The sequence below is a fragment of a genome, unplaced genomic scaffold (genome assembly GCF_019419815.1).
Source record: "Pyrus x bretschneideri cultivar Hongxiangsu unplaced genomic scaffold, Pyrus_bretschneideri_v1 Contig26, whole genome shotgun sequence".
In the NCBI taxonomy this organism is placed as follows: domain Eukaryota; kingdom Viridiplantae; phylum Streptophyta; class Magnoliopsida; order Rosales; family Rosaceae; genus Pyrus; species Pyrus x bretschneideri.
Window position 1 is genome coordinate 1,807,276 of NW_025999568.1, and position 27,377 is coordinate 1,834,652.

At 39.6% G+C, this 27,377-nt stretch overlaps 1 protein-coding gene and 1 pseudogene across 1 annotated transcript; both read right to left on the reverse strand.

Moving 5' to 3' along the window:
- Positions 1-1,732: 1,732 nt before the first annotated feature.
- LOC103927773 lies at positions 1,733-2,836 on the reverse strand (annotated as a pseudogene).
- Positions 2,837-21,930: 19,094 nt separating this feature from the next.
- Positions 21,931-27,215, reverse strand: LOC103935383. Its single transcript, XM_009345145.2, has 7 exons — positions 26,458-27,215; positions 25,550-25,857; positions 24,620-25,342; positions 24,081-24,209; positions 23,348-23,551; positions 22,627-22,827; positions 21,931-22,410 (listed from the first exon to the last, which is right to left on the reverse strand). The coding sequence occupies exons 1-7, from the start codon at positions 26,720-26,722 to the stop codon at positions 22,288-22,290; spliced, it is 1,953 nt and encodes a 650-aa protein (XP_009343420.2). The 5' UTR covers positions 26,723-27,215; the 3' UTR covers positions 21,931-22,287.
- Between the last annotated feature and the right edge of the window lie 162 nt (positions 27,216-27,377).

Sequence of the window (27,377 nt, forward strand, 5' to 3'; positions counted from 1 at the left end):
AAGCCGAGAAAGCGTCGCCAACCTCCACGTGTTTTCAACTTTGTCGGAGATCTTTTGACAAAGTTGAACGCGTTTTCTGAAAAGCCGAGAAAGCGTCGCCTAACTTACGCCGGAAAATCCAGCTTTTGAGATTTGCAGAGCGATGTCTCGTCACTTTTGAATAAGCGGCCCTTCGATTTCTGAACCAACGCCTCTTTGATTTTTGAGCAAGCGCCTCTTCGATTTTTGAGCAAGCGCCTCTTCCTTTTTATAGAGGTATTGATCACCTCTAGCATGCACACTTTGAAGGTTGCTCATTCCTGAAAATCATCTCCGGCCTTTTGAGTTTTAACTCCATCCACCCATCTCTTTTAACACCTTTGAAAAATGGCTAACCCATCGAACCTTAGCTTAGAATTGAGTCTCAGCAGTGATACGGGCGCGCCGCGTCAAGGTAACGTATGGCGCCCTTCTTTCTTATCTTCTAACGGTCCTCTTACAGGTGAAGACTCAGTGATGCAGGATGCAACAACAGCTACAATAGTATCTAGGAACCTCCTCACACCAAAAGATAGTAGGCTGCTTTCAGGACGGTCCGAAGAGTTGGCCGTTCAAGAGTCCCTCGCTCTCAGTGTTCAGTGTGCGAGCTCTGTGTCCAACATGGGCCAACGCCTGCTTGCTCGGTCTCGTCAAGTGGAATCATTGATGGCAGAGGTGGAAGATCTTAAGCAGGAGATTAAACAGCTTAAGCACGAGAATAGAAGTTTGCATGTGCTTGCAAATAACTATTCGACAGGCATGAAGAGGAAGCTTGATGAGATGCAAGAATCTCAAGGTCGAATTCAAAGTGACCGTCAAAGGCTTGCGTCTTTCTTCCAGAGACACCTTTTTCCTGCATCATCTAGCGTTCCACCAAGTATTGGGGCCTCGAATGATCTATCTTCGGTGCCTCCCGCTCCTGGAGTTTGGCCAAGTAGTGGGGCTTCACGTGAACAACCTTTGTGAAAGCTCCATCTTCTTCTTTTTTTTGTTTTTTTTTCACTTGTAATTTCTCGAAAATCAATGAACATGCTTTGTTTTATTTAGTGTATTGTGCTAAATACAAATAAAACATATATATTACCAAGATGTGTTATTTCCCTTTTTTTTTTTTTTATTCTTCTTTGAAAGATGCTTCCCAACATCATCATTTCATTTTACTTTATTTTATTATTTTTTATTATTTTATTTTATTTTATTTTTTGCTTTCGGTGGAGCTGATCCACCAAAGATTTTATTTTTTTTATTTTTTATTTTTTTTTACATGGTGCTGTCCACCAAGATTCCATCATTTTTTTTATATATGGTGATCTGCAAGGCTGAGTTTGTGGGTGAAAGCCCAGGCCGAGTCCGAGAGAAGACGGAGGAGATCTTTGGGTGTGAGTTGACAAACTTTGATTTTGTCAATCACATTCAAAGGCAGCAGCAGAGGCAAGCAGACGGATGAGATCTTTGGGTGTGAGTTGACAAACTTTGATTTTGTCAATCACATTCAAAGGCAGCAGCCATGGCGGAGGTGCAGAAGCAGCCAGATCTTGAGGCAGAGTGTAAGGCGTCGAGTTTGAAGACCAGCTAGTCGTTTGACAGCGGTCAATGAAGCTCTTCGTTAATTTTGATCATGGTGGCCAGAATGAGGATCTCAAGATCGAAAACCTCTGAAGTCCACTCCTCTTTGACTAGGGACTGAATCCATCTTGGGAGGTCAACTCCTTCCTCATTCAAGAGGGCATGCGTTGACATCAGGATACTGCGACGATGAGTGGTTACCCCAGATAATAACATTCTTAACATCAGAAACTTGAACATTCAATTTCTCAGAAACCTGGCCCAAGGCCCTGTTATGATCTAGTCTAGTCACACAGGTGATGTTTTTTTTTCTTCAGGAATTGATGGTGCAAATTCCTTCAAGATCAACGCATTGGTGTTTGCGGGATTAGCAACAACCAAAACCTTGCAGTTAGGAGCTGCATACTTTTCCAGTGCAGAAGCTTGGGACCTGTAGATGGAAACGTTCTTTGTCATGACATCTTTCCTTTCCATGCCTTCTTTCCTTGGGAAGCCACCCACCATGACGGCTATGTTAACTCCAGTGCATGCCTCCACAACATCAGTTGTAGCAACAATACCTTTAAGCAGAGGGAAAGCGGCGTCCACCAACTCCATCTTGACACCATTCAAAGCCTTAGCAGCTGGTGGAATATCAAGCAAGTGCAGAATCACCGGCTGATCCGCTCCGAGCATGATTTTGAGCTGGAGATGGAGTTGGAGATAGAGCTGGCAGATTTGTTTCCGTACTACCCCAGCTCTGATCTTCACCACTGAAAAAATTCAGCTTCAACTTCTTGTTTCACTTTTAGAATTTCATCAGGGAGCACAACAACCTTTCTAAGCTGTAGGATCTGGTCTCTGGTGTACTTCATTCGCTCACGACCCTCAAACCGTGCATCTCCAGCCTTGATAGAGAAATTGGGGGCAGCGCCGCCATGGGGACGGAGGAGAGGAAAGGAATGATAGGGAGGAGATCCGATTGGGCAGAGAGGGAGAGACGGTGCCGGCTCTGTCCCTCGATCCTCAGCCACCGTCGGCAGACCAGCGAGCAGCGCTTCCGATCGCCGGAGCCGAGGGACTGGAATATGCAGGCCAAGCACTCGTCGGGAAGATCGGAGATGAAATCGGTGCTGTCGACGATCTCAAAGCCTTCCTCCTCGGCCTGCAGCACCGGGGAGATCGCGGCCGTTGCTTTGGACTTGGATCGATGGATGCGGTTGTTGCTCTCACGGCGGCTTGAATTGGCGGCCGCCGAAGCTGACTGGCCCATCAACTAAACCACCCGGAAATCAACAGCTGAGCTCTGCCACGTCAGCACGGTTAACCGTAGACAGCGTCGTAGAGGAACGATTTTTCTCGCAACAACCCCTCTGTGGAAATGTATGCGGGGGAGGAAGGCGGATGGTGGAGATGACTGCAGGTTTCTGGTCGCCTCTCGTGAGGGAGATTAAGGAGTCGAGGTCCTCGTCGGTGGTGAGGGAGATTAAGGAGTCGAGGTCCTCGCTGGGGAGCTGGTACTTGAGAGTGAAGGGTCGGCCGCCTCTTTCGACACCTTCCGGTTCTCTTCCTTCGCCACAACTAAGCTCGGGACCACGCATTTCGAGGGGACTGGAGATCTCGATCTCTTTCCCTTTCCTGCGGGGGATGGATCTCTCTCAGCCGACACCGGGTTCTTCTTTCCGACTGACACGGACCTCTTTGCTCCGGCCGGAGATGAAAACCTGGAAGCCGGCCGATCGGAGATCTTCTTAGCCTCATCTGTACTTGAATTCGAATTCACATGCCTACCTGAATTGACATTGTCTCGAGGAGCAAGAGGTTGCCTTGATGGTGATGAAACGCCATTTTTCCGAGTTGAATTGTGAGAAATCAGAGAGAAGAGCTTAAAGCTTAAGGCTTTTTCAGTGCGTATAGGAAAAACGCAGTTTGGGCTTTGAGAGCCGGGCCCGGGCCTGGTGGGAGAAGAAGCAGAGCTTCTTGTACAGCAAGCTCAAAACAATGTGTGTTTGAGAAGGGATGGGCCTTGCATTTGGGCTCCTCTTTTTGAGGATCTCGACTTATGTTTTCCTTGATTCAGCACGGATTTTAAGTGTAGAAAGACCCACTCTATCATGTATACATTTATTTATTTTTTTTTTTTAACACATAACAACATATGTACTTTTTTTTTTTTTTTTTTTTTTTTTTTGAGTAGAGAATATATATATATTTTTTTCTAATACATAGTAACATATGTATTTTTTTTTCTTTTCTTTTGTAATAAAATTGACTTTCTTTAATGAAACATTTATTTATTTATTTTGATGTGACTGTACTTGAAGTTTTGAAGTTTCAAGTTGCCTACGTACTCTTCCAAAGAAGAGATCAAGTCATAACGTAGTTCAAATGAGTGATGGTTTTGATGATGATTTTGCCGTACACAGTTTATGCTCTTGCGGGCCAGGAGCGTTTGGTGCCGTTTGCAGTTTCAGCTCGTGCAGGCAAGGAGCGTTTGTTGTCACCTTTTAGGCTCGTGTGAACAAGGAGCTTTGGTTGTTGCCTTTTAGGCTCGTGCGAACGAGGAGCTTTGGTGAATTTGTCAAATGATCTTAGAGAAGCATTCCTTGCAATCTTTATAGCAAGGAGTCTTGACTGAGTGATTGAAGAAGTTTTTGGGGAAGAAATCGCGCATCGTGATGGCAACGGACGATCTTTGTGTCATAACTTCATCATCCTCAACACTTTCATGTAGCTTTGAAGGTTGACGATAGCTGCTTTGCCCCCTTTCCGATTGGTGAACTTGTGGAGGAGACATATGTTTCTTGTGCATTTTCTTTGGAGTGACATAAGTTCATCCTTCAACTTCACTTGACTTGACTGACATGGTTTTGGAGCATGCCCCCAGCGGTTGAGGTGAAGATTTTGAGTTCAAAGAGCCAGAAGTGACGGTGGTATAGTTTGACTTCACCACATCATTAAGATCTAGCTCGATGATCCCTTTCTGAGCCAACTTCATGATGAGATCTTTTAGCACAAAGCACTTTTCCGTCGGATGACTAATGAAGCGGTGGAATTTACAGTACCTTGGACTGTCAGTACGGTTCATATCTTCTGGCCGTTTGCACTCAGGTAGGTCGATCACCTTTTTGTCAAGCAGGTCTTTTAACATGGCAACCACGTCAGAGTCGGGGAATGGATAAGTCTTCTCCTCAAGCTCCTTCAAAGTGCGTCTACGTATCTCTTGATCACGAAAAGCTTCGGTTTGAATCGCCTTGCTTAGTGTAGGGATTTTGACTGGAGTTGTGTTGACCGTCATTGCTTCCTTGGTGGGTTTCCACGTAGCCTTATCCACCTTTGGCCCCAAAACTTTGTCATTCTTGTAGTCGGCGATCTGTTCTTTCTTCCCATGACGGGTGATGCTTAACTCCATATCATGGGCGCGGGTGGCTAACTCCTCAAATGTTCGTGGTTTGATGCCTTGAAGGATGTAGTGTAGTCCCCACTGCATGCCTTGAACGCACATCTCAATGGCAGAGGTTTCAGAAAGCCGATCTTTGCAATCCAGACTTAAAGAACGCCATCTATTTATGTAGTCAACGACAGGTTCATCTTTCCACTGTTTCGTGCTGGTCAGCTCTAGCATGCTTACAGGACGACGAGTGTTGTAGAAACGGTTGAGGAATTCCCTTTCTAGCTGGTCCCAACTGTTGATAGACTCAGGTTCGAGGTCAGTGTACCAGTCAACAGCGTTACTTTTCAGCGAACGCACGAACTGTTTGACGAGGTAGTCTCCCTCTGTCCCAGCATTGTTGCAAGTTTCAATGAAATGGGCGACATGTTGCTTCGGGTTGCCTTTTCCATCGAACTGCATGAATTTTGGGGGCTGATAACCCCTTGGCATCTTCAAAGCATCAATCTTCTTGGAGTAAGGCTTTGAATACAGTACGGAGTCATGCGAGCTTCCTTCGTACTGTGTCTTGATAGTGCTTGCGATCATCTCTTGTAGCTGCTGGATAGAGAGAGATCCCATGAATGACGTTGCTTGGTCTAGCTTCGGCTTCTCTTCAACTTTCTCCGCTGGTGGCTCCTCTTCTTCGTCGACTTCTTTCTCTAATAGGCCAACATCTGGGTCGACTTTCACGTCGGGCAGCGCATCTAGTTGGTTGACAAGTGCGGCAATCTGCAAGTCCTTCTCTTCCACAGTCCGTGTGAGCTTTGCGATTGCTTCATTCATTTGAGCTAGCTGATCCTCGATTGAAGTTGCTCCAGTGGTCATGACTTGCATGGTTGTACTGCCGCTCGAATCAGCGTCGGAGAGTAGGGACTCTGAGTATTTCCTTGGGCTCTCCCCTTTTGATGCCCTTAGCGAGGCTAGGGTGATCACAGGCTCGTACCTCAGGTGCTCTTGTTCCTTTGACAGAGTTAATGCAGGGGCGGAAGCCGCGGCAAAAAGATCTCTTGCCTTACTTCGGGTTATGATGCCCGAAATATCACCACTTGCGGCGATGATGTTCTTGTTCTTTGCTTTGATTGCAGGAACAGCTTGATCCTTTCTTGATGCCATTTGCGTTTTTCGATGATTTGAGGATAGAGATGAGAGGTAGAGATTGTCCCACTGGGCGTGCCAAATTTGTAAACACGAAAAATTCCTGAAACAAGAGACAAGAATACGTGTACAAAATATATATTTTGTATTAATGATTTTGGGGTTACAATCTCTTTGTAATTTGATCCTCTGATTCTATCTTCGTAGGGTGTAGGTTTGTGGATGAGTTGTTGATCCAAAGGGCCGTCGGGGCTTGATCTAAGGATGAACAGTTGATGAACGATGAACACTTTCTTCAAGGGCCGTCGGGGCTTGATCTTGAGTTGGTGGAAGTTCTTCAAGGGCCGTTGGGGCTTGATCTTGAAGGTTGATGGATGAGCAGATCTTCAAGGGCTTTTGGGCTTAATCTTGAAGAACGATTGGATGTGTGGATTTGTTGAGGTTGTTGATCCAAAGGGCCGTTGGGGCTTGATCTTAGGATGAACGGATGATGAACGATGAACACTTTCCTCAAGGGCCGTCGGGGCTTGATCTTGAGTTGGTGGAAGTTCTTCAAGGGCCGTTGGGGCTTGATCTTGAAGGAGGATTTGACGAAGAACGAAGAGTGCTTTCTTGATCCTTCAGGATTTGCTTGAGAGCTTTAGAGTTTCAAGGCTTGAAGGTTTTGGTGTAATGTAAATTCCTCTTCCTTTCTCCCTTCCTTCCTTCCTTTCTTCCTCCTTTTTTTCTCCTCTTTTCTCCTCTTTTCTCCTCTTTTCTCCTCTCCCAAAATGAATGCCTTGGCTTCCTATTTATAGAATTCCAAAACTTGATTTTTGGATTTAAATAATCAGATGAAATAAATCATTTCTGCCAGGTATTGACACGTGTCCTATTTGATGACTTTTCCAATTTATTTCGATTTTTCGTTGAGTCACACGCTACATGTAAAATTTATGTGATACGTGAGCGTTGAAATTTTAATTATTGGTCAACATTCATTTCATCGAAATTTTGATGTCTACACCTTCTTCTAGTAGGATGAATGTTTAAAATTCCTTCGAAATATCTTAAAAAAAAATAAAGAAAGATATAGAAATATAAATAAAGAGCTCGTCTGGATATGTTTTTAAAATAATTAAAATAATTTTTGGTGAAAATAATTTTTACACCAATTCTTACTAAAAATTTAAGTAAATCCTGAAAAAAAAGTACTTAAATGCTTCCTGAAAGAAGCACATAACTAATGCTTCTTGCAAAAAGTACTTAAAATGTTTTTGGAATCCAAAAATATTTTCTCTAAAAATGCTTTCAGTCATTTTAAAAGCACATCCAAAAAGTCTAAACTTCACTTTATATCATATAAACTCTTAAGTTTAAGTTAAAATCAACAAATATTATTGATATTTCTGACACATCTGTTAAATATTAGAGAAATTCATGTATTTCGTCCAAATCAATGTTTGACAATCTCTAAACTTTCATTTCAAATTTCTATTGAAAGCAACCAATATCGATTTATCAATATTCGATATATCTGTTGTATGTCCATAAATTTACATATCGATATTTTCATCGATATTGATATTTTAGTACGATGTAGTTGTTTGTGGTTTGGTGAAGTATAGGAAATGAGACCGTTGGCACGCACCCTTGGGTGCGATGATTGGTGGAATGAGAAAGGTAGGGTTTTAGGGTTGTAGGTAGGTGCAGAAGAGGAGGGGGTTAAGGAAGGCAATGACTGTACTGTTGAACTCGCAGGGTAATTTGAATATCAAAACACGCGCGCAAATAGCGTCCCTTTTTTTATATGGAAATGTATACGTGTGATTTGGAAATACTTTGGCAAGAAGCCCACGCATTCCTCATTTGCCCAAATTTCAATCTCTTCTTTTATTGACCAGGAACAAAATAGTTCATCAACTTTTTCTTGGAATAATTTTTTGTGCTACATTCAAATTATTTTTGTGAGAAGATCTCCAATGGTTTAAAACAAGTCCATTCCATTAAGAGCAACTTCACCCATTTTAGGAGGGCAAGAACAATGTAAAGGCAAGGTAAGGGCAAGGGTAAGGACAGTAAAATTGCTCTTATTATTCACTCTAAATGGTAATTGTCTTTGTACAAGTACACCGGTTTGAGAAGAGGAATGTCAAGGGCTATTATATTCACAAATATATTATTTTATGTTTTATGCCTTGTAAATGTGTACTTAGTATGTCACATCTTAGCCTCCGCCGTAGCAAGATATTGTCTGCTTTGGACCATGCCTTCACGCATTTGTTATTGGGCCTTAACCCAAAACGCATCTTGCTAGGAAGAGATGGGCATGTACATATAAGGCCAAGAACCCACCCCCACCTCGCCGATGTGGGATCTCACAATCCACCCCCCTTGGGAGCCCGACGTCCTTGTCGGCACACTCAAAAGGATGGTGAGTTTGGTTCTGATACCAAATTGTCATATCCCAGCCTCCGCCGTAGTAAGATATTGTCCGCTTTGGGCCACGTCCTCACGGATTTGTTCTTGGGCCTCAGCCCAAAACGCATCTTGCTAGGAAGAGATGGGCATGTACATATAAGGCCAAGAACCCACCCCCACCCTGCCAATGTGGGATCTCACATATTAAGTTTGTTCTTTGAAAATAAAACTCCCTATTTAACTCTGATAATTAAATTTTAAATGCAAAGCTAAGTATTGCAATACAAACAAGCATAATTAATTAAAAACAAAACACAAATGAAGAAGATGGTTGAACTTTGTAAGTTTGGTAAGTGTGTTTAATTTTAAGTGTGTTGTTAAAAAAATAGGAAACTTCATTTTAATCCTTGGCAAATATGACTTTTAGACTAAAACCATAAGTAAAATCAAAATCTAATTTTAGTCCCTTGATGCATTAATCACCTCATTTATTAATTATTTTTTTATGTTTTAATTATTTCTCTTTTTCTTCCTAATTTGAATGTATTAATTTTTCATTTCATTCATTGTAATATAGATAAACTAATTTTTGTTATACAATATATTTCGATATACTTGGTCTTCTTCATTTAGGTACATTAAATTCATTATAATACATTTCGGTGCATACATTTAGGTACACACATTTTGGTACATACATTTTGGTATATACATTTCGGTGCATACATTTTGGTACCATTGCAACATGTACGACAAGGTTGGAGTTGCCTAAAACATACATGTAGTCATGCCATAACTCCATCATTTCAACTAATACCATAAACTCACCTGAACTTACCTGGGTGTCCTGCGTTCACCTTTGCACTTCAAAAGCATTCACAATAATTATGTGCAGGTAATATACATATGGATATACCATGATGCAATCTAATACTCAACCATGACATCGCATTTTCAATTATATACATATATATATATATATATGTATAATATGGCATAATATGGTTAACAAAGAAAATAGGCTAAATAAGGCTCAAAGGGGCTAATCCTACAATACACATGCAAAGGGGTAAGGGTTTTTGGCTTTGGGCTTAAACTAAACAACTTCATCTTGTTATTTGTTATGCTAATCAATTTCATGCTTTGAATGAAACGGGTATGAGTTCTAGTATTTGGAACTATAGTGACGAAAACGCATTCTAAGTAGCAACCAAGCAAAGAATAATGAGATCATGCAACGACTTTAGAAAACAAGAAATCAAGATTAATAACTCTCCAAATAAAGTTTAGGCTTAAGTCTCTCAGGGTTGTAGCGTTAGTTTGAGTTTCTTCCTTCAAGCATGTTACAATATTGATTTTTTTTCTTTTTGTGATTACATGTGAATTCGTAAATGACAACCACAACTAAGCATAAACCAAAGAGCATATCAAACTTCCATACATGTTTGTAACTTTCTTTAATAGTCATGCAATTAAAAACCAAATCCTCATCATTGTGTTGGAAGGTACCCTAAGACACAAATAACACAAAAACAAAACGACTCTAAAAACAACTCTTTTTGGGTTTTTTAAACACTTTTTTCGATTTTTTTTTTCAAATTTTCGGATTTTCTGTTTAAGACACATAAAAACACTTCAAAACACACTAAAAACACTTAAAAATGGTGAATAACAACTTTAGAAGTGATAGGTGATAAAATTCCACGAAAATTATGCAAAAACAACTTGTTTACCCCCCCCCCCCACACTTAAACCAAACATTGTCCTCAATGTTTTAAGCATAGACTCACAAACAAACAAACAAATAACACAACTAACAACATGACAAGCATGGCAAAGTAAAAGCAATAAAGAGTAGGGTTTAGGAACGCAAATCTGGTTGTGGAGCTAGAGTTCCATCATCTCCTCATTTGAACACATGGGTTGCCTCCCAATAAGCGTTTGCTTTAACGTCTTCCAGCCGGACGATACCTCATTTTAATCTTCAATAAGGCTCACGGCATGGAGGGGTATGTCCTCCATAGCATGCTCCTTGAAATTCTCGTAGTAGGGCTTCAAATGGTGTCCATTCACTTTAAATTCATGTCCCGTCTTCAAACTTTGAATTTGGACTGCACCATAAGGCAAGACATTAGTAATAACAAAAGGACCTATCCATTTAGAATGTAACTGACCCAGAAACAAACGAAGGCGAGAACTGAAAAGTAACACTTTCTGCCCTATTGAGAATGTCTTGCTATGAATCATCTTGTCATGGTAAGCCTTTGTTTTCTCTTTGTAAATGTGCACGTTCTCATAAGCCTCATTCCTTATCTCTTCAAGCTCATTCAATTGAAGCTTCCTATGAATTCCAACGGCATCTATGTCCATATTGAATGTCTTGACGGCCCAATGTGCTTTATGCTCCAATTCAACGAGAAGATGACATGGTTTCCAATAGATGAGCCAAAATGGGGACATCCCAATTGGTGTTTTGTAGGCGGTACGATATGCCCACAATGCATCATTCAAACACAAGCTCCAATCCTTTCGAGTTGGCCCAACGGTCTTCTCCAAAATCTGCTTGATTTCTCGATTAGAAACCTTGGCTTGCCCACTTATTTGAGGATGATAAGGTGTGGAAACCTTATGCGTGACATTATACTTCTTGAGCAACGCCTCTATGGTCTGATTACAAAAGTGAGAACCTCCATCACTTATAAGAACCCTTGGCATTCCAAATCTTGCAAATATATTAGTTTTCACAAATTCTGCAACCACTTTGGAATCATTAGTACGGGTGGCTTTTGCTTCCACCCATTTCGAAACATAATCAACCGCAAGTAAAATATAAACAAAACCATAAGATGAAGAAAAATGACCCATGAAATCAATACCCTAAACGTCAAAAATTTCGACAGAAAAGATGGGATGTTGCGGCATTTGGTCTTTGGCACCTATATTGCCTGTTCTTTGGCAACGATCACAAGTCACACAAAAAGTTCTAGCATCCTTAAATATAGTAGGCCAATAAAGTTCACATTCTAAAACTTTATGTGTTGTTCTTTGAGTGCCAAAATGACCCCCACATGCATAAGTATGACATAAGGTTAAAATTGAATTAAACTCCGTTTCATGCACACACCTACGTAGAATCTGATCAGGGTAATATTTCCACAAATATGGGTCATCCCACACATAAAAACATGCATCCTTTTTAAGTTTATCACGTTGGTGCTTGTTTAGGTTGCTTGGAACTTGTTTAGACACTAAATAGTTCACTAAATCGGCATACCATGGCACACTTACCTATATGGACAGCAACTGCTCATCTGGGAATGTCTCTAGGATAGGCACGACATCCTCCTCATGCACCATACGGCTCAAGTGGTTAGCCACCACGTTTTCACTTCCTTTCTTGTCCCGAATTTCGATATCGAACTCTTGAATGAGAAGCATCCAATGAATAAGTACTTATCTAAAGCAAAAACAACAGCAAGAAGTTCTTTTTCCGTTGTGGAGTAGTTCAATTGAGCATCATTTAGAGTCCGGGATGCATAATATATGACATGTGGCTACTTGTTCTTCCTTTGGCCTAAAGCAGCTCCTAATGCATAATCTAAGGCATCACACATAAGCTCAAAAAGAAGGCTCCAATCTGGTGGAACTATGAGAGGGGCCGAAGTAAGCATCTCTTTGAGGTGTTTGAAGGCTTTCTCACATTCCTCGTCGAACTTGAATGGTACATCCTTTTGTAGAAGTCGGCATAGGGGTTGGGAAATCTTAGAAAAGTCCTTGATGAATCGCCTATAGAATCATGCATGTCCAAGAAAAGAACGAACCTCTTTAACCGAAGTAGGAGAAGGTAAGTAGCGTACAAGATCTATTTTTGATTTATCAACTTCAATACCCTTGGCCGAAACAATGTGTCCTAGAACTATTCCTTGTTTTACCATAAAATGACATTTTTCCCAATTTAAAACAAGGTTAGTTTCAATGCATCGTTTCAAGATTAATGTGAGATTATCTAAACAATCATCAACTGAATCACCAAATACGCTAAAATCATCCATAAAAACTTCAATAATCTTCTCTACAAAATCTGAAAAGATACTTACCATACATCTTTGAAAGGTGGCTGGTGCATTACATAAACCAAATGGCATCCGACGATAAGCAAAAGTACCAAATGGACAAGTAAAAGTAGTCTTTTCTTGATCATCTGGAGCTATAACAATTTGATTATATCCCGAATAACCATCAAGAAAACAATAAAAAGAATGACCGGCTAACCTTTCAAGCATTTGATCAATGAACGGCAAAGGGAAGTGATCTTTCCTTGTGGCGGCGTTGAGCTTCCTATAGTCAATGCACACTCTCCAACCTGTTTAGATACGGGTTGGCACAAGCTCATTCTCGGCATTCTTCACCACAGTCACTCCGGATTTCTTTGGCACAACTTGAACTGGTGAAACCCAATGGCTATCCGAGATAGGATAAATCACTCCATAATCAAGAAGCTAGATAATCTCATTTTTCACAACTTCCATCATTGGAGGGTTGAGCCGGCGTTAAGCCTCTCTAGTTGGTTTAGCCCCCTCCTCTAGAAGTATGCGATGCATGCAAGTTGTAGGACTAATACACTTAATGTCGGTCAAGGTCCATTCTATGGCTGTTTTGTGCTCTTTCAACACCCGAATCAATTTTTCCTCCTCCATTGTCGTGAGGGATGAGGAAACTATGACAAGCAACGTCTCATTTTCTCCCAAATAGACATACTTCAAATGATCCGGCAATGGTTTAAGCTCAAGAATGGGTGCCTGAATCACTGAAGGTAACAACTTGTTAGTGGAAACAGGAATTGGAATTGGGTTTGGAGGCTTACCAAAGTGTTGTGGCAACGACTCAAGGGCAGCAACCATCTCGGCCTCATCTTCACATGTAGGCACGATAAGCAATTCATCATGCATGTCGTGGGTTTGATCATTTCCTGCCCCTTGATTTTTGAGTCTCATTCCTTTAGTAATGGTCGTTTCAAGGGGATCCCTCTCCAAGGAGTCAAGATAGTCCTGCGCCAATGAATCAAATATATTAATAGAAAAACAAGAATGATCATCTTTAGGATATTTTATAGTTTCAGAAAGATTGAAATCAATAACTTCCCCATCAAATTCCATTGTTAATGTCCCATTGAACACATCTATCTTGGTGCGGGCTATTTTCATGAAAGATCTCCCAAAGAGGATCAGCAATGGGGTAGAATGGGCCGAATCTTCCATGTCAAGCACATAAATGTCCGCTGGAAAGATCAAATTGTTAACCTGCACCAAAACATCTTCCAAAACTCCTTTTGGATATGCATTAGAACGATCGACCAATTGAATAATCACACCATCGTTTTTAAGCTCTCCTAAGTTCATATATGCATAAATTGAAGAAGGCATGACATTTATTAAAGCTCCTAAGTCTAACATAGCATGTTCAAACTTAGTATTGCCAATAACACAAGGAATTGTAAAACTACCCGGATCTTTGCATTTAGGTGGTAGTTTCCTTTGTAACACTGCAGAAACATTCTCACTTACCTGGACCACCTCCTTGTTTGAAATCCTCTTCCTTGTTGTGCAAAACTCTTTTAAGAATTTGGCATACTTAGGAACTTGCTTGATTACATTAAGGAGCGGGATATTGACTTGAACTTTCCTAAAGGTTTCCAAAATGTCCTTTTCATTCTTTTCTTTCTTTGATTGCCTAAACCTACTAGGAAAGGGCACATTTAGTGGAATAGAACTAGAAAAATTCAAATTTCGACTTACCTTGGTGGTGTGGAATGGTTTTGTTGCACTAGGGGGCTGCGGCAAGGTTTGTTCCACCCTTGCCGTGGCTTTGTCCAGTTCCTCCTCTTCGAGCAGCAGCTTTTCGTCCTCTTTTTAACTTGATTTGGTTGGTTTAGGGTTGGTTCCAACTTCCTTTCCACTTCTCAAGGTGATAGCCTTAGCGGTTTCAAAACCTCCTTTTGGATTAACAATGGTCGAGCTAGGTAGTTTGCCTTATTCTCTAAACTGCCCCATGAACTTCGCCATCTGCCCAATTTGTTTCTTCACTTCCCCCATCTCTTTGGCTTGATTTTGTAATCCCTGAGTCAAAGAAGTTAGTATTTGAAGCATTTTATCATTGTCCAAAGACGAACCTGAATTTGGTTAGGCAGATTGTGGTGGTACGTATGGCCTTTGATAGAGCCCAAGAGGTGGCTATCTATATCCTCCTTGTTGTTGAGGTTGTTGAGGCTCCCTCCACTTGAAGTTTGAATGATCTCTCCCGGATTGTATGTATTTGAGTATGGATCATTCCTTTGCTGATTTTGGGGCATTGTCATTCATGGTTTAAAGGGATAATATCTAGAAATCAATCTATGTTGCATATGTGCATGTGTGGAGAATGACCCTCTATCTAGCCTTTTACCCATTCAATTCACCTAATTTAGTGTCTAATCTGTTTAATTTGCAATCTGCCTAATTTAATTAATTTCATCCAAATCAATTCCCCATTTTATTAAGTGTGTTAGATGAGTTAGAAAAGTGTTTGAATCTGTCCAATTTAGTGTTTTGAGTCTAAATTAGTTAAAATTCGTCCAAATAACTTGTTAGGTCTAGAATTGAGTCTTTTTTATTGTTTGCTGCTGTTTTGAGTGTTTTAAGTTAGTTTTGAGTCTATAGAGTCTAGTTTAGTGTTTTTGAGTCATATTTGAGTTGATTAGCATCCCTAGTTAATCCCCAATTTAGAATGATCCCTACTTGCATATATACTACAATTGTCACAAATAGGGTTTAATTTGTGTGTCAAGTTAATTTTCACATCAAATTTTGGTGTCGTTGCCGGGGATTAACTAGGGATGCTAATCAACTCAAATAAGACTCAAAAACACTAAACTAGACTCTATAGACTCAAAACTAACTTAAAACACTCAAAATAGCAACAAACAATCAAAAAGACTCAATTCTAGACCTAACAAGTTATTTGGACGAATTTTAACTAACTTAGACTCAAAACACTAAATTAGACAGATTCAAACACTTTTCTAACTCATCTAACACACTTAATAAAAGGGGGAATTGATTTGGATGAAATTAATTAAATTAGGCAGATTGCAAACTAAACAGATTAGGCACTAAATTAGGTGGATTGAATGGGTAAAAGGCTAGTTAGAGGGTCCTTCTCCACACATGCACATATGCAACACAAATTGATTTCCAGATATTATCCCTTTAAACCATGAATGACAATGCCCCAAATTAATTGTGAGAAGCACAAATTAACTTTCAGATTTTCCTAGTTTCATTGAATTGGATGGAATACGCATCGACAACCAAATTATTCTTATCAAGTTCCCTACATGAACCGCATAATAGAGATACAATCAAAGCTCATTAAGCTTTTTGAAAACCATAAGCATTGACTATGCATTCGTAACTATGAACTGCATGATACTCTTGCCTAGAATTTACTTAACACAATCATGACTAGTGATTTTTACTACTTGTGAATATAAGTTCATAACGATTAGGTGAAATTCCCATATACTCTAGCATTAAATTCATGCATGAAAACTAAGTATGCATCCTTAATCAACACACAAAAACAAGTTCTCAATAAATCAGTTAAGTAAATTGCATTCACAATTCAAGAAACAAAAACTGGAGGAAATCAATTCATATAAAACATAAGTCCATGGCTTTGAATTCACCTCTAACTAAGAAAAACTTAGTTACACATGTTCATAACAATTGAAAAGCAAATTAAAATAAACATGGAAATAAAACGAGGGAAGAAAGAACTCCGAAAGTCTCCAATGGATGCAGATTTCTTGCGGCACAAGGTTCTTTTTCTCCTATGGAAGCCACGGCAACTCCTTCTTCTCCCAAGGTTGTGGCACAAAGTGTGTTTCTGAATGTATGGTGTGTGGTGTGGTTGAATCAATGGATGGAAGAATGAATGGCTGCATAGGGTGTGTAAGGGGGTGCAGCAACATTAAGATACATACATACATATATATATATACATACATACATATATATATATATATATATATATATATATAGTGCATGGCAAAAACCCAAGGAATCAGGATTAGGGTTAGAATTAGCAAAAACAAAGGATTAGGGTTCCTAGGGTGCTGCACAAGGCTTGGAAATTAAGTCATAGCCCAATTAATTTCTAATATGGACTTATACAATCCAAATCCAAGAGGAAAATGGCCAATTTAAATCAGAATCCAAGAGGAAAAAGGTTAGGGAAATTCGCCCAAAATTGGGCCTTCGAGAAACAAGGTGTTTTGTGGCTAATTTTGGGTCTTCTAGAAGAAATAAAAGAGGGAAGGGTGCGGCACCCTTTTAGGGTTAGATAAGGCTTCTAGAAATCATGTTTTTAGGTCCACTTGCAGCTAGAATTAAGGTGGAACAAGATTAGATTAGGATAAGATAGAATAAGGTTTGGATAAGATAAGGTTGTTAGGATAAGTTTCCATATTTCTTGCTCTTTCCTTATCTTCTTTGTCTTGAACTTGTCTTTTCTGATTTGTAGCATGTTCCTAGCCTCTTTTGACTCCAAATTCGTCCATCCACCTTGCTCCATATACACGTTATCCATAATAAGCCCAAAACTGCTCTAAAAGGCTCAAAATTGCCTTTTCTTGCCAACTTTGTCATTAGGACCTACAAACACACGAAAATAGCTTAAAACACTATAATAAGTAGTAATTAGCTAACTAAATGTAAGGAAACAACATAACTAAGTAGCATAAATATGCTCCTATTAGTGGGTCACCCATCCTGGGAATGCTCTCGCCCCCAACTCGCTTAACTTTGGAGTTCCGATGGAACCCAAAGCCAGTGAGCTCCCAAAAGGCCTCGTGCTAGGTAGAGATGAGAATATACATATAAGGCATACATGATCCACTCCCCTGGGCGATGTGAGATGTTACAATCCACCCCCCTTAGGGGCCCGACGTCGTCATCGGCACACATCCGGCCAGGGATTGGCTTTTATACCAAATTTTCACATCCTCGCCCAGGCCTCCACCACATCCCGGGCTCGACTCCACCGTAGCACGATATTGTTCGCTTTGGGCCCCAACCACGCCCTCACGGTTTTGTTTCTGGGAACTCACACGAGAACTTCTCAGTGGGTCACCCATCCTGGAAATGCTCTCGCCCCCAACTCGCTTAACTTTGAAGTTCCGATGGAATCCAAAGCCAGTGAGCTCTCAAAAGGCCTCGTGCTAGGTAGAGATGAAAATATACATATAAGGCTTACAGGATCCACTCCCCTGGACAATGTGGGTTGTGACACATTTAGGTACATTAATTTAATATAATATTTCGGTGCATACATTTTCGTACTAACATTTAAATACATTAATTCAATATAATACATTTCGGTACAAACATTCAAGTACATTAATTGAGTCTTTAAAGTTTGAAGAATGTTAAATAAAATAAAAAAATTAAAAATTAAAAAAAAAAAAATTTGGTCAAAAAATAAATTAGAATGTGTATATTAATAAATTCAAATATTTATTGGGAGACATTGAATAAAATACACATGAATTATTTTGAATTAAGGACACATCATGGGACTATAATCAATATGTAATCTAACATCAGATTTATTTTAAATTTCAAACTTCAAGGATTAAAATTAAAAAAAGTAAAAATAAAAATAAAATAAAACCCTTAAAAAAACATTTGCATTTTTTGTAGAATTTTTTTGGTATTTTTTTTAAAGATTTTTTTGCCTTCAAATTAATCCAAGCTATTGATTTACTAAATTTTGTTCAAATTAGATGATTAGATTGTGCCAAGTGGGACAATCTTTAATTTTCAATTTTTTTAACGATGGAAAACCAACGGTCCAGATGAAAGTACCGTCGAAAATCTAATGGTCCAGATCAAAGCACCATTGGAAATCCAACAGTCTACAAGGCAAGGCAAGGCAAGGCAAAGATCTGCAAGGGTGCTAGCTGTGCACATGGATGGGCCCCACTGCTACAATTAGGCAAGTGCAATGGCACAAGCCAAGACAATTCTTGCAATGGCAGGTGAAAGGGCACAAGCTCTTGAAACAATTGGCCTCCATTTTTTGCACTAGTAGACCACCTTTTTGGGATCAAGGAAAATTCAACTAAATTACGCTTAGCAATTGGACCATGTGTGGAGATGCTCTAAGGTAATAACTGCCCCGTCAATTGGGCAACGACAATTATTGCCTCGGTGGATAGTAATGGCCCAAGTGCATATCCATCCTGTAAACGAATTGCTCGGCCAATTGGCATTAAAAAAATTTATAAACCACCTCATGTGTCATTATCTGAGACTACAATCTTGTCTCGTCCCACCATGGTTCATCTTCTCTTCTCTTTTCTTTTTGCATTTTTTTTGTATTTTTTTATAATTTTTAAACATTTTTTTTTATAATTGAATTAATATGGACAATTAGATTACATTTTTTTTCTGCAATCCAACAACCCATATTGTGTCATGTGGGCCCAACAGTAGAAATATAATTTTTCAAATTTTTTCTTTTAAAACAAAATATGAATAAGAATTTTAAAATTTTTTCTTTAAAAAAAAAAATATTTTCACGAAAAAATATGGATCGTAGGATAGATAACTGTTAGAAATCTAACAGATATTGGATGAGTGCACCTACACTACGGCCCTCACCATCCAGGTTTTGGTCGACTTGACGTGTTCTCACGCTCGCGTCTAACACAAAAAAATATATAACGTGGTTGACATCAGCCTGATGTCAAATTTTGTTTGGCTAGAAGTTATTTGTTTCAAATTTGAGACAAAATTATCAATTTGCCCAAGCCATAAGACTCCCATTAGATATGCTCTTAGGCAATTGAGCTAGTAAATTTTGTATGCTCTTCAAAGTAGGAGAAAAACTTGCATAGAACGAGTTCACTGCAACATGGCATCCTACTTGAATATTGTCGTGTTATTGTAATTTTTCTCCAAATGACATGATATTATTGGACTACGACATCACGTTACGGTAAACTCGTTTCCTATAGGTTTTTCCCCCAAAGTAGCTAAATATTGCCTATTTCTGCATCAATATGCAAATTGGGTCCCACTTCTACATTTTTTAGACCACATACGAACATCTCTCTAATATTGGTAAGTCCCACCTTTATTGGAGAGATGGTTCACATGTGATCTACACAAATGTGGTATCTCTAACATCACCCAATAAACCTATAAAGTACAGCTTTACCACTTGGTTTGCCTAGTTCATTGGAATGACAAACTTTTTTCAAAAGGCAATTGAGTAACAACATACCACATTAGGCTTACAGTAAACTATTGCATTCTTTGATAGCCATTGGAGATGCTCTAAAAACAATAGGTGTAAAAACAAAAGAGTTCATTTACTTTTCCTTTATTTCCACTAAATGGACATGATTTCATCATCCAAACGTAATAATCAAAAATGATAGTTTATCATCTCTATAAAAATGTCATTTGATTTGAAGATTGTTTTACTATCCTTACAAATCAAATAAACTTATGGTTCATCATGAATATGCCATAATTTTTATAGACATCATTAACGAATGATAAAGATAATAAATGACTCTAATTATAACATATTGTACAATGAAATAATGTCACATTGCAACAAACGAGGCCTTTCCTCCTTACCGAAGGGAGTGAAGTATTACCTTTTGTTGATTTATTTACATGCCAAGGTTTGAGCATGTATTAAGCAAATAAATTTGAGGTGTTTGAGTATATTAGTCGTAAAATATCTTTTACAAAAGCATGAAAGTCATTGTATCTTAGTCTCACTTAATTCTATATTAGTCATACCGTGCAGTTAATAAAGAGTCTTGAAATGAAAATATAGCTACAACTAGAATCAATGAACGTTCAAATGAGGAAGCCTACTCGAATTATTTGACTACCGAAACGAATCTTCTGTAGCAAGATTTATGTGGTCTTTTACAAAATTGAATATGTGGGCCCCTTTTATATAGCTTAAATTAAATTAATAAACAATCATGCACACTTGATAAAGTGAGGATTATACTTAAAGAATCACTTAACACAAACACATTATAGAAAATATGATTATTGCGGAGAACTAAGCCCAATAAGGGAGGCCCAAATATTAACCCAAAATAAAAACAAAGGTTTATAGCCGATTTCTAATGTGTGGACCGCACTTTGCGGATCTTTGCATGCGGACAAGATGTGGGTCGTTGGATGAAAATGGAACAACTGAAAACGAATCCATCATAATGAAGCTAGGGTGAAAGCAAGTCATAAATGAGCGGTCACTTAATTAAAATGGTACCCGACATGAATTCAAAATTTATGGGGATTTAAACTGTCCCCCCACACCCCGACATCAACAATTACCATCTTGAGTAAGTTTTGTCCTCTAAAAATTTGCAAGTACCAATTGTCATATTGAGGGTGGAACCGGACCGAACCGCAATGTGCCCACCAAATCACTCCAAATGTAACTTTTGTATCTTCTAAGGGAAGTCCCACTTTCAAATTCAAAGTTATACCCAAAGTTAAATATGACTTTACGTATAACATCAAAGGCATTATATGATTTCAACTTTCCGAATGCATTGGAGAGGAATTGAGGCAAATTTAGAGTCAAACATAACTTTTGACTTGTAAATTGTCCCGTGCATAGGAGATTTCCTAATATTGTATTGGGTTATAGTCATTTAGGAGTCTTTACACTTTACTAGCATATATGCTACAAACAATGACAGAGTGGCATGAAACATCTATCATCCATGCAGCGTACATGTACCAAAACAAAACAAGATTTAAGGTCAAGATTTTCACACAAGAAATGTGCTTCGTCAAGCGCCGTCAATATCCGGTGGACCGGCAAACCATTCATGGTCCTTGAGCACCGCTGACTATTTTTAGGTGCAGCAGATGGAAGGTGACGACAGGCACGCGCCGCCTGCTATGCAGCAGACCATCAGCTGTTCAATGGTGCTCACTCACCGCCGACTATTTTTAGGTGCAGGAGTCGGATGGCGATGGATAATACTCAGCAGACCAGCAGCTCTTCAGTGGTGGCTCACTGCTGACTATTTTTAGGTGCAGCAGTTGGATAATGAATGGCAAGCACCACCCGTTCTTCAGAAGACCATCAGCCGCTCAATGGTGCTCTCACCTCCGTCTATTTTCGGGTGCGGCCATTGGATGGTTGTTCGCCGCCCTCTATTTTTGGGTCCCCATCCTTAACTCATCCTGGAGGACCTACAAAATAGCATTTTCCCTACAACGGTTGAACTCAACCCGCAGTCCACACAACACTCCAGGACACAATTGATACCAGAAACAAAAATACAAGGCACATAAAAACTAATTCAAAAGTCGATGTTTTCGTGCGCATCGGTAAAAGAACAACAATTCAGATGACTTGTGGAACAAAACCATACTTAAATTCATGCACTGATAAATGTACAAATATGCGCTGTCCTCCACCGCCTTCGGTGGGAGATAGCAAGTTCTGTTCGAACTACAAAAGATAAATATAAATATTTCTGAAAGAGAAAATGGGAAAATTATAAGTGAAAGAGCTCTAAAACCCTAAAGAATGTAGGTATGCGTAAGGCTCCAAACTAACACATCAAAAAATACCAAAAAGAAGAGATGACGTTGGTCACTTCCCTTCGGCCGCTAAATTGCTAAACAAGAAAACAAAAGACGAAAAAAGAAGGGCAACCCTACAACAGTAAAAAGCCTAATTAGAAGTTAAAATGAAGGTACAAACTATTGGCTCTGCACGTCTTGTCTGCTCAAGAGTCCGCTTAAGAAGGGTGTTATTGCTGCAAGTAATGCCTTGGGACACTCTTCGTGGGGAAGATGGCCACATCCGGATATTGCAACTAGTCTCTGCATGGACCAATACCCAATTAGTTACATTGAGACGGTGATCGTCATTCATCACGCTTTAAGTCTATAAATAATATTGGAGAGTTACATGCTTAGGGCATGGGAAATTCGATTCAGTTCAACTGGAACCACTGACTTTTATTGTTCACACTAGTTACCAAATCCGTTTCACGCTCACCTCCCAAAATTATAGAAGAGTAGAAAGCAGGAACTCACAGAATTTACAAGTTTGGAAGCCATAGCTTGAGAAGATTTAAGAGAGACAAGGGAATCCTCAACTCCTGTGATGACTAAAACTGGCATGTCTTCAACTGCCTTTAGTAATGATTCTGCATTTTTCGGTGAACGTAGTGTCTCGTATGACAGTCTACCTATCTCATGGAGTGCTTCATCCCATCCTTCTACACATAGAGGGGCCTGGTTGCAAAAACAAAAAGAAGGGAGATCAAACAAATGATTACCAAAATTTGATTTCACAATCACAATCTTTATACAATCAGCATATACACTAAAGCTCTGCTTTATACTTGAACCTAATCGTTGACCCCAAACAAAAAAAACTTACAACCTAATCTCTCCTACACTTTTATATGCTCAAGAGTAAGACACGGTTGGAGTGAAAACGATGTTTCCAATAAATTTTTATCAATATGAATAAGGAAAAACCACTGTTCTGAAAACAGCTGCCCTTTGATGATCAAGAATGAGTATGAGCTGCAGGAATGAAAGGAGGAAACATTGGAAAAAAATTTCATTCATTCATTCAGAAATTTGTAGCGCCCAAGAGTGGTTAAATCTGTTTGTTGCCCTCAATTTTGCAGGAATGTGTCTTAACTTAGAACTTAAAATTTCCTTTTCAGTTAACTGTACATTATCTCAAGGATGTTCTGTTATTTCCAATCTTTTCCCTCGTTTCACATAATATTGAAGGGCATACCTTATAAAGGCTCAAAATGTCTGTTGTCAACTTTGTTGCATCGTACCAGGCACGCCTATTCACCACTTGTGTAATTTCTGTTCGCAGTAATGGACGAACCAGGTGCTTTTTCCCAAGTGAAGTTCTCAAGAGTATCCTCGCAAAAGCAGGCACAACTTCTCTTGACAAGCTAACATTTAACAATACTACGCCTTTAATTGTAACCTGAATTGTATAACAAAATAAACCCGACAAAATATAATGAATATTAAAATAATAGAGAAAGAAAAAGAAAAAACATCTATGGACAATATGGTGTAAGCATATTCAAAGAAGTGGCATCATTCCCCCCTTTTGAATAAAAGAGGACAGTAATATCTTTATCGCTTCCTATTTTATCATCAAGCATGATATCACGGAATGTTGCATCTTCATGCATGGGAGGATGACACCAGTATTTCAGCATAACGATGGTACTTATCCCATCTTAAATTTTCCAATGTCTACTGATACACTTAGTGTGAAAGTGAATATAAAATGCCTATATCAACCAATGAACAGTACAAAACTCATACAGGGTTATGTAGACATGGAAAACAGCCCAACAGCATAGTCTTGATAGCAAAACTTCCAGTCTCTTTGGTACTAATTTATATCGGTGCAAGTAATTAATTTCACATGTAGGAAGAGTTAGAAGCAAAAAGGTCCAACTAGTTTATGATATCTTAAACGAAAACTAAGAAGGGATACTCACGTTGAAAGAATTCACTGATGCTTGTACTTTTTGTGCAGCCATCAAAGCTAGAAGGCCTCCATCATCATGACCAACAAGCACCACTGAAGAAAATCCCATCTCAGAGCAGAAAGAAAGAAGCAGGTCAACCTGGTAAATTAGGTTCAAAAATTTCAGATCATTATAAAGTCTAGAAATAAAACTTGAGGAACACATAAGCTACATGGGGAAGGGGGCCAAAAGTGCATCGCTGTGTTCAATGATGTGCCCATGTTTCAGGACTGTGTTCAATGATGTGCCCATGTTGGATAAACAATTTGACTAGGATCAACCTACAGGATACACTAGAAAACTTTGAAAGCACGACAGTAGATCCCATTGACCATCCATGGGCACCCATTGACCATGGTGATCTATGGTGAGTGGTGATGTTTGTGCTTGTTATGGTGATGATGGTGATATATGGAGCATCCATGGGCACCCATTGACCATCCCCATCCAACTCAAGGGTAAAGTACATGGAACTTATCATAGAGTAACTAAAGTGGGAGACCAATTACCTGAGAATCAAGTTTATAAGGATTAGGCATTTCTTTATCCTCCCAATCTTCCCGTCGCAGCCTTGAGGTTAGGCCCCAACCAGGGCGATCAAAAGCAGCAACTGTGCAACCAACTTGCCGAGAAAGGGTCCCCATCACATGCCTCCAAGAAAAGGCTCCACCCCCAAACCCATGCACTAATAGAATACCAAACTGACCACTTCCTTCCATTTCTTTGTTTGGAGTACCAAAATTTAATTTACTACCCTCATCCTCTTCACCAGCATTGGATAGTCTCAAGACAGGAATCTCTTCGGAAAGAACAGGAGAAACTGTAGAACCGTCCAATAAAGGTACATACAGAGATGAGCCGTGAAATTGATTGCTGTAGCTCCTGTGGAGATGGTTTTGGCCTTTCGATAACAAGCTTAACGGATGTCGATCTAGTTTTGGCCTCCCCATAGCCATTTTTGGGGAGCTAGGTTCAAGAAATGCAGTGGATGACAAGGAACGAGGTGGTGAACCAGGCAAGCTAAGCTTGTAATGAAGAGTAAGCCCCCTGCACGTGATGAATAAGCTGTCAATATCTGTAATTACTCTGACTGGGAGTTCACCATCATCTCGAGCTGTAGAAAAAGGCTTACGCCTCATTTCACTGTCACTTTTTGGGGTTTTTCCTCCTAACGGAGTGGGAGATCTTGGGACCTTCTGATAGCCAGAGAATACATTTTTGCATGAAAGGACCTGTTCATTTGATAAACAAAGTTCGTTACAAACTACCAAAATTTATAGTTAGATAATCTGTAATAAGCAGAAGGCAGAGGCTGTTAGAGTGCATAATTATTCCATGCATTGTGGTTGCAAAACTCTTTCGACAATTAAGAATAACGGAAAACTGAGCATGAATAAAGAAAATTTAAACAAAAACAAAAAAACCGTAAGCAAACTTACAGCTTCTGGATCAACTCGGTGAAATAGGAGCTTTCTCCTTGCTCTGCAACTTGTTCTATAAGCAACCACAGTATGTCCAAGGGCAAAGACTACCGATGAGAGAAACAAGACAGGCATTCCCCATGACTTCTTCAAGTGGAGCCTCTGCCTTGAGAGGGAAGATGAAGCTTCAGCCTCGATTTGAGAATTTACAGTGAAAAGACAAGCTTTGATTGAAAGAAGTAGAATTGAGATAAAGGAACAGAAAGTCACAGTTCCAAGGTATGGACCATGTGAGAGAGCAGGGCCATCGCACATGGAATGCACACCTGCAATAAACGAAATCCATAAATTAGCATATATATACCGCACACAAGGAAGGTTCATTCGTATCGCTGCTATGTTTATAAATTCTGTAAGCATGGCCATAGAGACATCTTCCGAATGGTTACTGAGAAAACATAGCTGTAAAAGGCATTTTTGTGCATCACTCGAAAAGTAAACTCAGCTTTACTAAGCAAAATACTCGACGTTACTTGTCAGCAAAATAGCAATGGTAGGTTCAAACTGATTGGTAACAAGGCACTACCTACATGCTCATTTCATTCATGTCTAAAGCCACACAGTACAGAGGGATCGTTCGAACCCGAAAAATGCAACCATTCCATTTTGCTCAAGATGTCTAATCATCAAGGAACAAAAACCCGAAAGCAAATTAATCATAATAAACAATCAATGTAACTTTGTGATCAAAAACAGATTAGTGGGGAAACAAATTTCAAAATCCATAAATTTCTTTCAAATTAAAAAAAAAATAAACACACTTTGGATTCCTAAAGGGGAATATCAAAGTTCAATCACAAAATACTAAAACTACAAAATAAAAATAAAAATAAAAAGCTCAGAAAAAGAGATAGAAAGGTGCATACAGATAATGATAAGAGATCTGATAAAGGAAACCAGAGGAATATCGTTGAGCGAGCTCTTGAAGGCGTATCGATGCAAATGCTCTTTGAATCCGTAGCACGTCACGCACGTGAAGCTCGATATCAACATGCACGGCACCAGCATGTCCCCTATCGCCACCAACGCCGGCAGCGACGACACTAGCAGCGACGCCACCATCGCCACCATGAAGAACACCGTCCGTACGCATCTCCGAACCTTCTCCAAGAAGTAACCTCCCTTCGCCATTCCAACAAGAAGAAGCAACAGCAATGATCCAACCCGACGGCACTCGCTTTCTCTCTCCTCTGATTATATACAAGAGCAGACGAAAACACCGATCTTGATCGGACGGCGGCGGCGGTCCCGAGCCGTATCTTATGTCGGGCTCCTCACGGAGCTCAACGGAACTGATACCGAAACCCTAGACGAGCACAGAAAGTACAGAGTAAACGGCGGCGGCGGAGGCGGAGGCGTTGGCTTTTCCGCCATTTCCCGGCGCCAGTAGAGGGGCAAAACCGTAAATTCAGAAGGATTGCTGAGAGACCATCGCTGATGCCATGGAAATTGCGGCAGCGGAAGGCACAGAAGAAAGAGGGGATAGGGTTTTGAAGCGAAGAGAGACGCAGAGACGGAGGAGCTTTTGAAATTAATCCAAAGGCCTCTTCTTCTCTTCGGTGTTGTTTTTTGAAACGTTGTTTGGTTTTCTCTCTCTTCTTCTTCTTCTTTCCTCATGTGTTTTTGAAAAATTCATTCATCTTCAAAAAAAAAAAAAAAAAGTAATTTTAATTGTTTGAAATTAGAGGTGGGGTGGGGTCCGTGGGGACCGTGGGGTGGTCTTTGGCTCTTTGTTTTCATCGTTAATCAAACTGTAATTTTTCACTTTTCTCTAATTTATCATCGT

What these genes read in the sequence shown, in the direction of transcription:
- LOC103935383 (XM_009345145.2), bottom strand. Translation starts at nt 26,722, where the DNA reads ATGGCGAAGGGAGGTTACTTCTTGGAGAAGGTTCGGAGATGCGTACGG. An exon ending in ACCGAGTTGATCCAGAAGCT is followed by an intron (nt 25,343 to 25,549) that starts GTAAGTTTGCTT and finishes TCAAATGAACAG; the next exon opens with GTCCTTTCATGCAAAAATGT. An exon ending in CATCAGTGAATTCTTTCAAC is followed by an intron (nt 23,552 to 24,080) that starts GTGAGTATCCCT and finishes TATACAATTCAG; the next exon opens with GTTACAATTAAAGGCGTAGT.